Here is an 11,264-nt window from a genome sequence, read left to right on the forward strand (position 1 = left end):
TGTCCAAGTCTGACTTGAAAGATGTTACTGGATCAATATGGCCTACGTATTCCCTACGAATATGAGAGGGAAGCAAACTAAACAATGAAGGAGCCCGAGAAAGAAGAGAAGTGGACTTCATTGGGGGCTTGAAGGTGCTCTCAAAACTCGCACTAAGCCTCTACGGTCAATAGCATTGACCCTAAATCCTGGGATGGGACAAAGCTCATCGATGCTTTTGTAGACGTACAGTATCAGATACCTTTCGTACCTTCTCTGTTCAGTCCTAACTTTTCTAGTCTCTTCCAACACGAGAACTCTCTCATTTCTGTGATGTTCCTAGTGAAACATCTTTGGACCTGTTCGACCTTTTGCAAATTGCTGATCTTAATAGAGCCCAAATGGGTGAAGTTTATTCAAGATGTGGCTGAACATTCCACTTGTACAGAGTTAGCATAGTAGGGAATATTAATACATAGGCATTGTTGATCCGGTAGCATCTTTCAAGTCAGACATGACAAATTTGTAAGAAGCGTTCCAGATCAAACATACATTCATGGATTAGCTCGGTCTGCCAACTCAAATTCGTTGGTAGATCAAATATTACAAAAGCTCATGAATCGACGCATTATCTCCTTTCATTTTAATTGTATCGGGGATTACATTTCATGTGGTGGCCAGAAAAGCCAGTGAAAAACCAAACCAACGAAAAAAGATATGTTAGAAAATTTCAATTCCAAACAATGAAAAGATAAAAAAGAACGCAAAGAACTAAAAAGAAAGAAATTGCAATTATTTTTAGTTTTTAGAGATTTGATCTCAAAATTAGACGTAAAGACAATCATCTAGTTTCACGTTCAGACCATTTAAAAAGCAAGCTCAGATCGCTCTGTTTTTGTTCTTTTAAACCACTTTAAAACTAAATTCTGTTAGTGGCCGTGCTGGTGGTTGATCGCATCACTTTATTCAAATTTTTGCTTTAGCTACCCTTGCGAATTCCTGAGAGCCCGTTTTACATGTGGGTTGCGGTGGGATCACTCAAGCAACAATGCGTTTTGTATGGAGCTCAAATGAAATTCCCGTTGTTACTGAAAACGTCAGTTGAGGTATTTGGTATCGAAGTTGGGCCAAGCAAGACAGGCTCAAGGTGATTGGTCGATGTCCGGGCATGACGGAAGAGGAGGTCGAAGAAACCCTGACGGTAATTGGTTATTGATTTCAACGACGATAAAAGATGATAGAGCATGCGGGCTGCCGTTTTTGGTGTTCCACGTAAACAAAAGGGACACGGACGTGGAAACTTATTTCGGATTGGATCGATTACCTGTTATTACCCAGCGATCCGGCGAGTTTACAAGACAATTGAAAATAGGTATCTTGGTCTAGGGTGGCTGATCAGTTAAGACTCAAGTTACCTGTACGGCACACACACGGCACTATTTTCCTTCCGCGCTTTCTTAACTAAAACTGTCCAAAATTACTATTAGATTTAGCGCAAATGAAAAACAGATAAGAGGTGCTTTGCACAATCCATGACTTTTTTTCTCTTTTGATGCCATTGATGATTCATTCAGGCTTTTACCAAAATTTGCGACAGACTTGGAACAGGCGCAGAAAACACACCCATTTTTTTGTACGTAAGCTATATATTTGTAATACATAAAATAACAGTGATATATTTTTATACAGATACGTACCCCCAGCCTTGTGCACGAAGGAAGAATTGAAATGAAACTAGTTTGGCTGGGGGTGACTTCAGAGGTTGCGAGTCTAGGATGCATCAACGGTATACACGGCCACGGACTTCTAGAAATATGGACTGCGAACGAGCTTCCCGGCAAATCGGCCTGCTCTTAGTCATAGCCACTCTGAGCCACTTTTCGAATCAAAGTAATAAAATAAGAAACGTAGATCTCTTCAATTAACGGTAGGCCAATTTTATATCATTTACATGCAAAGTCGATCGTTTCAAAGTTATGTTGTCAAGAGCTTATGTAGCTGACCAAGAGCAGGCCGAAAATTCAAATTTTATTGAGTGTTTACTACATAACTCTGACCATGTCTCCTGAGTTCCCTCTGCATAGGTTTAGGCTCAAACTTGGCTGAGTTAATCTATTCAGCAAGATCTTGTGGTCGTATGAAGTGCTTATTTGGAATAAGATGAGCGGTTTAGGAGCTAGGATATTTTTACTTTCGTTTGCAGTCCATATCTCTAGAACTCCGTGATACGGCCCACTCCCAACAACGAAAGTCCCGTTATTTTCTTAACCATCTTTAAGTTTCACCAAGCCTCGTGGCCTCTTCGCGTTGACCTTGATTCGAGTGACACAGACATCACAGTTGGGATCGCTCTCGAACCGGTCGAGATCGTTGCCCCAGAGGGATTGTCCACTTCCATTACGATAGTAAATTGACGTCTAATAATTCTTGTTTAAACAAGGCTAGACTACGTAAAGGACAGTCTTAGGTTTAGCGGCAAACAATTCCACAACTTAACGCAGGGAACAGAAAAAGATCCCTCTCGTCCTTTTGAGCGTATTAAATGATGTCTTAAATGTTCTTATGTTCTGCTTCGGGGTTTGTACAAAAAGAACGCAAGGTCAGGACTTTTTATCAAATTGGCATACGGAATACCAGAGTAAGGCAAAAATCGCCGAGTAAATTTTCGTTTTTTGTCATCTCGACATACAGGTAACAATCTACGGCGGCCTCTCTACTTGTTCACATATCATGAATTTTACACAAATGCCATCGATTGGTCTTCCGTTCCGTTGGGTGGAGAACCGCTTGTTGCCAACGTTTGAGAAGCATTTCCTCGCACATACTGAAAATAAATAATGAATGCACGTCAGAAATAGGGTCATTGATTTCTGCAAGGTGGCCCTATGGAGAGATGCTAAATGCGTAACCTTATAGAGGGATACCTTTGACTCGAAGATTGGACAAGATTGTGGTAACAATGGGCCACTTGAAGTTGACTTTAATTTAATCCCAAAGTAATTACCATAGCTATGTTTTTTATATGCTCGGTGTGGAATTATGATTTAAGTAAGAAAATTCAAAGCATCAATGGTTTCTGCTTGCTTCAAAAGTATCTCAGTTAAAGCGTAGCTATCTTACATCCTTGATTTGTTTGCTGAAAAATAGAAGAAAAAGACAGATAATTTTCAAAATAATAGACAGCATGCGAAATAAAAACCAACGAAACGAGCGCTACGACTTTTGTTCATGGGGGCATTCCCCCAAAATAGACATTTGCAAAGGTTTGAACAGTCCAAATCTGTCAACATCCGTTGCCAAACTTCAAGGTTTTCTTGCCCTGCGGTATATTGAAAACGAAATGACCACACTTGCAAAGTAAGACTTGGAAGACATGCAAACGCCATCAATAAGAGAGAAGTACCGTATATTGAGTCATCGCCATGGATCTGTGTCTGGTATTGATATGGTCGCCAAAGAATTTTTTGAGTTGGATCGAGACCTCATTATTAATGAAGCAAAACAGGATTGCAATCACAAGTCCCTGAGAAGCAAGAAGGTAGCTGTTAAGATTCAGACTTCCAGAAAAATTGGCGGCTGACAAGGAAAAGGGTTAAAAGGAGGAGGAAAAGGACTCTTTTCGGAAGTTTCCGTCGGAGACTTTCACTCAACCTCAGTTTACGTACGTGGAAGGAGGTTGTGATGGCGCCGAAGAATTCCATAATTATGCGCAGAGTTGAATCCCTCTCATCGGGTTTCACCATCATTAGAAAATATTGAAGCCCAAAAAGTGGCACGAGCACTCCTGAATCCAAAAAAAAGCAATATACATCAGCGTCGTCACACTTGAAAGAATATTTTTTTTTTGCTCTCTTTTGCTTTTTTTTTATAATTATGTTTGAATTTGATGGTGCTCCAAGCACTTACCGATGGCTCGTGCAGTTTTGATGAAAGCTGCTCGATCCGACACATCTGTGTGAAGTTTGGAAACCAACACATGGACAATGCGGGCCAAAAACATCAAATTTATAAAGATGGTGAGGATGCACGGTACTTTCAACACCCAGTTATACGGTGTCTCGTCCATCCAACAACTGCAATACGCAAAAGAAATAGCCGTTCCCGTATCACGTTTCCTCTGAGGATTTCAGGTTATCTACTTGTCGTTAGTTTTCGAATTTGACTGATTTTAGGAATCCTATTCTAGTACGATAGCACTTGTTTTTACAAAATATTTTGAATTTGGGTCCAAGACTGTTTGATAACTTATATGAAGGCGGTACTACTTATTATTATCGCCTTCGTGTTGGAGCCCAATTGATTTTACCATTGGCGTTCTCTCAAAAGATCATGAGAGTATTGATGGGGACAAGAAGTCCCGAGTAAGATGTTGAGCTGGCGTTATATGCAAAGATTGTCCAAAAGCTTGGACGAGTTCGAGTCCTTGGGTATACGTGAGGCTTCGATAACGCAATGCATCAAGGTATCCAATCCATATTTGTAAGAGTGGATCAAATTGCCGGATCAAATCTCCCGCTTATACCAGAGTATTTAGGATTTAATTTGTTCCAAATTGAACAAAGAACCGTTTGAGTTTAGTTTTCATGAATCATGTCATCATACAACGCAAAGATTTCGTGCCATGGACAACTAGGTGAGTACATTTTTGGACACAGCAAAGCAATTCGGGAGACGATCGGTTTTTGAATATCATTGACTTTTCGTCGATTCAATTTCGACCAGACAGAGACCCGAACGGAGACTTGAACTAGCTTTTTGAGAACCGTATTTCCACCCCAGTTATGATACCTAGTTTAAAACTTGAAGCCGGGTCGTTCGTTTTCTATCACAAATTCTACACTTTACGTACTTGCTAAAGAGTAATAGATTTGCCTGATGAAATCTGCTTATGGTTTGGCTCTTTTCCATATCAATTGACATGTTTCCAATCAAGATGAGTTATATTTTAGTTCCCAGGACGACAAGTCTTATTGATTCTTTAGCCTTTAATCCCAAATTTTTGTTGGTTGTAAATCCCTCCTTTTAAACTAGGCCATTGAGCAGTCTGCATCCGGTCACGGTTCTCCAAATTTCGCCTCGGCCCTGGCTTGAATCTACTTATTAGCAGAGCACATGTCAGTAACTGCAGCCAAATTGGACTTAAGTCGGATCATCCGACAGGTACTCACAACATGTGGTGTCCGGGCTCTGACGAGAAGGCCCTTAAAAGTGCATACAGGAGAACGAGAACCCCGGGAAAAATCCATCCCAAAGTGCACAAACCAATGAGGACCCTGGACTCGGATATGAAAGTGACGATCAAGACGACGAACAAGTAGAGACCTAAAACGAAAGAGCACATTCACCATCAGATATCATGACTTGGGGAAGAACCAACCACCAATCACAAACCTTCACATAGCATCCAGAAATATGTGCAGACAGTGAAGTATTCGACCAGTGTATGGAGAACCTTGCAAGCGACGATCGAAGCTTCCTGAAAGTACATCGTTGTCCCTTATTTAGCGTGTTATGATTTGATGTATTGCTTTGTATTGTATTTTATTGTACGTAGATCCATTCCGACCCCAAAAGAAAGGCGATAAAGGAATAGTTAGAGATATGAGGCGATGAAAAATATACCCCATGAGCCGGCAGAATTGTCAGGGGAGTGAGAGAAGGACAAAAAGGAAAGGGCAGATCTAACGTGAAATTGAGGTCTATGGTGTGCTTTCGATCTTGGGTCATTTGGTAAGCGGTAGAGATGTAATGAGCCAAGAATTTTCGGTCTGGCTTGGGCTAAGAGGAAAGTGGCTCATTTCGAGCTGAGCTGGGTTGACAGTTTCCACCTCACGAGCTGGGCTGGGCCGAGTTAGCCCATGTCCGAGCTGGCTCATGATCGAGTTGATTTAGGTCTGGGCTGAGCTAAATCTGAGCTGAGCTAGATCTGGGTTGGATCAGAGGTACCTTGGGTGGATAAACCAATAGGCTTATTGGCCAGTCTAGTTTCTAGTTCCCGTGTCAGGTAACACCACGAAATTGTCTTAACTCAAACTAGGTGTTTGAAAAGGGCAATCAAAGACGGAACATTTATGCAGCTATAACAGGACTCTAATAGGGTACGTATCTAGGTATAACTTCTAGATGTAAAGCATGCTTTGAAGCATCTTGAAATCATGGTCCAGGACAAAGCAGATGAGTGAGTGGTCTCTATAATTAATACCAACATTGTTTGAGAATCTAAGGCAATCGGATGCAAAAACCTCCGTTATAGTTCATAGAAAAAGTAAATACACCTTGAGTTGCCTATCAATACATGTTTTCCTAGGGAAGGTATTATCAAAATAAAAGATTTCGTTCAAATTGAACCATAACAAATCCGAGATAATACTATATGTTTTTTTAAAGCTATCTTATGGACAGGGTGGTACAAGATGGAAAGAAATTGAGGGCTCTGTGCCGTCTGAAATTCCGTCCCATTGTTCAAAGAATTGCAAAGATAGATACCAAATGGCTCACCCATTTCCATTGGTATCTTCCGTCTTTCAGCAGGCCCTTAGTTTTGATTCTGACATCAAGACTGGGCTCACTTAAATTTTCGAACATTGTTTTGTTAGCAAACAATGGGAGGCTTATCAATTTGCTTAAGGCTAAGATTAGCTCATTGGCAGTACAACACTACTGAATGTGTTCAATAGTTCATATTAATGAAAGCTTGGGGTTTAAGGTCAAAAAAATCCTTGAGCAGAGACAAACATTGTCAGACACGGCCAAAGTAGCCCCCAATTTCTTTCCACCCAATATTTCTCCTAAATTTCGCCTAAACATGACCAAAAAAAGTTCAGCTTCGTCGAAAATCTTAGAGGGGGACAAGTCAAAGCTATTCGGGCATTTAGGTAAGCTCTGGTGCCAGCAAACAAACTTGCCTGCCAATGCCAATGATGCAAAATGGTTTTAGCGAAGCTAACCTTTCCTCATATAGCAATGTGAAAGAAGGGTCAGCTTCTCAAAAACGTGTTTGAAACCACAAACTTGCATCACTGACACTGATAACAGCAAACAAACGAACCTGCCAAAGCTTGCCCAAGCGTCCCCATTGTATTGACAATACTTGTGATTGTAATGGAAGTTAAGTCTTAGATTATTGTTCAGATACTGATCCACTGGAATCAGAGCATGTTATTAGGAAATATGTATCAAGCTTAACAAATTGCTTAAAATACCTTAGTATGCAATAACAATATAAAGCATCTTTGAAGTTTACTTGCATCCTTATTTGCATCCCGGGCTTGTTTTTTCGCATCTTTATTTACATCTTGAGGTCTTTTTTTACGCATAATTTTGAGAGCCTTACTCATGAGGCACATGGAAAAGCCTGATGAAGAACCATTGGCTTCCCCACCCCGAATCAAACATATCAATTTCCGTCGAAACTCCACGGTGTCTCCAAAGCGTTTGTCCATAACACTTCGCTCTTGGTTACAGTACTGACAAAGTTCGTTTTCAATGCCAATAATTCTCGTGAGTTTATCGGGACTGATCTTCATATCACCGAGGACGAAATCCGCCACTACTGGGGAGGAAACCCTTTCCCCTTCCTAATGGCAGGAGAGGTCAATAATTAAGGCTTGGAATTCCCATGGAACCACCCTTGCAGGGGAAGCTCGACAGACCTGTCCATCTCGAGACGATTTTTCTTCCTCCTCAGGCCTAGGGCTAGGCCTCTCCCTAGACTGTTTAAAATTGCGCTAAACGATACTACCAAAAGCACCGAGCAAAAAACGGAAGACATTTTTTAATAATAATTGGACAAAAAAGACGAAACTGGCACTCCCTAAATCTTAAGTCCTATGATACTTTAAAGGCAATTGGAGATTTTAAAGCCAGGGCAATGGACCAAATGGACCAGGTCGCCTCTTTCAATTAACGTAACAAAATCATGATTTTTAACAAGCACCATAACTCTCAAAGGGTTCGATTTTGCACTAAATTTAGCTAAATTGTGGGAAAAATACCATTTCATATCTTATCAAGCATGAAAAAAAATTCGGTTGAGCACTTTGTTGATAGTTGACATGTTGTCAAGGGGTAGGAACTTTACGGTCACACGGTGTCAGGAGGACTTGGATCCAGGAATATTGAAAAAGGCATAATCTTAAAAGCGAAAATGGTCTAGTCAGAAACTGCGTTCGAATTGAACGAATTGAATTAATGTATCGAGAAGAGTACACATACCGACCACTGGGAGATGCTACCTATCTGGTATTGAACGTAATACCAGATCAACCTTAAAGAGTTATGGAGGATTGAAGCGATGAACAGGTTTGTATGGATCGTGTTTCGCACGCATTTGAGAGATCTAGAATGGAGAAGATGCAAAAGAGCAATCAATAGTCGATAAAAAGATGATTCATCAAAGGGGTAAGATTATCTTCGGATTGAATATGAGTGGATCCATGGACGCTGATGAATCGTTCGAGGAAGAGGAGTAGCGCTCAGCTGAATCCCAGGATCAGTTCTGATTACGACAAATGAGTTTTCGCCTTACCTAAATTGCATGAATATCAGCGTGGCCAGGCATAGAAATACCAACGAGATCCCGTAACCCGCCATGTACACCTTGTTGATCATGTCGAACATCTATGATCAAACAAACCAAAGCATGGTCATCAACCTATAATCTTGCTTGAAGAAACTTCAACATCATACCTTGAAGCCGTGGGCATCAGGGCATTGCTCGTAATGCGTGAAGGACTTATTCAGCTCAATATCGAACCAATGACCTTCTGATGAGCATTCACGATAAGCCCAGTCTGAAAGACGCAGAAAGGACATTCGATCCAAAGAAAACAGCAGTGAAGAAAAGATGAAAGATGAAGAGAAAGGAGCGGAAAATGAGAGCCAGAATAGGAAAGTGTCATAAATTTCCATCAATACTGACTTACTATCTTTGTCATAGTTGAAGTGAAGGAAATTGGGACAGGGAAACTTGATCGTACTTCCGGCAGGAGTCGAATTCACACAAGACCATCCATCAAAGACGATTGGGCAAAAGTCTACCGAAGCAAGAGAATAAAAGAAAGAGAATGTTATCGATCCATTTGCTACAGAGATGACGACGGTAGTGCTGGCATAGCCATTTGCATTCGATGTTTTGTTACTTTTCCCGCAAATATCGGAAGAAAAGTCAACGTAGATTATCAAGTTCTGGTGGGAATGAAAGTAAAAGACTCCTAGTAGGGATTTGCCAATTTAGTCATTTTAAGCCACTTTTGCAGCAACAGCCTTGTGTTGATTACATTAAGCAACATGTTCTTACTCACACTTCATAATTGGAAGATATGACATGAAAAGAGGACCCTTGAGGTCATCTGTCACTCGCTTCGATGAGCAAATTGAACATAGTACAGCCAACGAGAATCAGTGCTCTATTTATCCGTCCTTCTCTTAGAAAATCCCTTGGGTGGATGTGTGAATGAAGGAACCTTCACTCTTTTCTCGTCGTGACCATGCTTTAATGGTCATTCGTTTGGAGTCTCTCTTACCTAGATCCGAGGCCTCAAGGGTAGGGGCGCTCACATCGACCAGATCCTCGCATCGAGCGGCTTCTTCGCAAAGATTTGTCTCACAATCCCTCGTGGGACAATTGAGCTCACTAAAAGGAAAGAAAAGTCTCATGAAGCTTTCGTCGTGACTGACCCTCTCTGATGATGCGAAGAACCTAACGCCTTAACATTCTTATTTGTCTTGCTGTATATGTCCGTCTCTTTCTGCCTCCCGAAAAAACTATCTACATTATCTTTTCATTGGGGAAGTGAGTCTGGCACAATGGACTAGGGATATGAATTTATATTTTCTTTCAAATTTAACCGCCACTAATAGGAATGTACTATTGAGAAGTGCGAAAGGAGAGATATATCATTTATTGTGTTGAGATGATCACTGACCAAATCATGAATTCGTACTGAGCATTGATTTGAGTTTTGCTCAAATTTTTTTCCAATTCTCGGGGCGGTAGTAGGAAAAGTAAAAGTAACGAAATCACAACTACAATATGTTCCATTTTTCGTAAACCAGACGTTGTCCTATTGCATCTCAATATAAGGTAGTTTGGAAAGACCCCAAAAAGCGTTGCTCATTTCATTTTTCAACCCCTGATCGACAGTTCCAATGCATTCATGATGGCTAGACAATGTTTATACTTGCTCTTAGAAGGGAAGGATCCTTCCGTAGTCAATAAGCCTTGTATCATAGAGGCTTTAGCTGTCTGGGTCAATCAGACCAGGGTGCTGTTTGAATAGCAGGCTTACCCAGTATTTGAGAAATAGACTGATTTGACCAATGTAGAGGTTGAAGAGGTGTCTCCACTTATGGTAGAGCAGGAAAAGACAGTTTTGAAGAAAACAGTCTGTCCTGTTTACCGGAAGCAGCCTTGTCCTGATGAAGGAAAAGGCTGTCAATTCGACCACCCTAAATGGTGTCAAAAACTTCTCAAGTTCGGCCTTGAGAAGTTCAATAGGAAGAGGGGATGTTCAAAGGTAGTTTGTATTTTTTTCCACCCGTACATGTGCCGTCAGTCCATGAGACTTAACACGTGCCTTAATGCACAGTGTACCTCCGTCCACGTAGAAGGGACGCAAAGAAAGCCGAGAAATAGGAATTCCCAATCCACCCCTATTCTCAGAAAGAGATTTCATTCATCTCTATAACAGAAACTTGGCTTCGGCCAGGGGTCTTAGATGAAGAATTAACCATAGCTGGTTTCAACTTAGTTCGTTGTGATAGGATGTGATTATGATATGATTATGATAGGATTGTGATAGTCTAGCAATCTCTGAATGTGTTTCCGAAAAGTGGGACACGGACAAAAATTCCAAAATATAGGCAGACTTTGTTCAAAAAGAGTTGCAAACTAGGAAAAAGGCTTAAGAGCAATTCGAACCCCGTAATTGTGGGTAGTCTCCAAAAAAAGTTGGACGTAGTTCAGGGTAAGATTAAGGCCTCCATCGAATATGACCAGTTACCAACTGAGAGTAAGGTGGTTCAGGAGGTCAGGTCGAATATGCGAACTCTAAGAGAAAATTGAAACACTCTGTTGGGCCTTTTGAGGTTGATGGGGAAGCCATTAGTAATGTAGAGGCTATGGCTAACATGTTAGGAGATCATTTCTCTAGTGTGCTTTCAACCACACTGAATTTAGAAACAGCACATTGCTCTGAAGATGAATCTGTTGAGATTGATGATGATAGAATTCCGCCAATCCTGAATATATTTTCGGCCAGAATTAAGAGCGCTAATAAAATAGT

General features: G+C 40.9%; 1 protein-coding gene across 2 annotated transcripts in view; it reads right to left on the minus strand.

Annotated features, from left to right (window-relative positions):
• Positions 1–2,610: 2,610 nt before the first annotated feature.
• The window catches only part of LOC131888289 (diuretic hormone receptor-like), a 25,925-nt gene continuing 17,271 nt past the window's right edge, over positions 2,611–11,264 (minus strand). For both annotated transcript variants that reach the window (XM_059237111.1, XM_059237110.1), the window contains 11 exons: positions 9,504–9,613; positions 8,904–9,014; positions 8,668–8,771; positions 8,507–8,598; positions 8,194–8,317; positions 5,371–5,455; positions 5,148–5,301; positions 3,886–4,052; positions 3,645–3,763; positions 3,383–3,502; positions 2,611–2,803 (listed from right to left, as the gene is read on the minus strand). In XM_059237111.1, coding sequence (XP_059093094.1) covers positions 2,717–2,803; positions 3,383–3,502; positions 3,645–3,763; positions 3,886–4,052; positions 5,148–5,301; positions 5,371–5,455; positions 8,194–8,317; positions 8,507–8,598; positions 8,668–8,771; positions 8,904–9,014; positions 9,504–9,613 — 1,273 coding nt within the window. In that variant the 3' untranslated portion in view covers positions 2,611–2,716. The remainder of the gene's footprint in view (positions 2,804–3,382; positions 3,503–3,644; positions 3,764–3,885; positions 4,053–5,147; positions 5,302–5,370; positions 5,456–8,193; positions 8,318–8,506; positions 8,599–8,667; positions 8,772–8,903; positions 9,015–9,503; positions 9,614–11,264) is intronic.

Source organism: Tigriopus californicus, chromosome 10 (assembly GCF_007210705.1).
Source record: "Tigriopus californicus strain San Diego chromosome 10, Tcal_SD_v2.1, whole genome shotgun sequence".
In the NCBI taxonomy this organism is placed as follows: Eukaryota; Metazoa; Arthropoda; class Copepoda; order Harpacticoida; family Harpacticidae; genus Tigriopus; species Tigriopus californicus.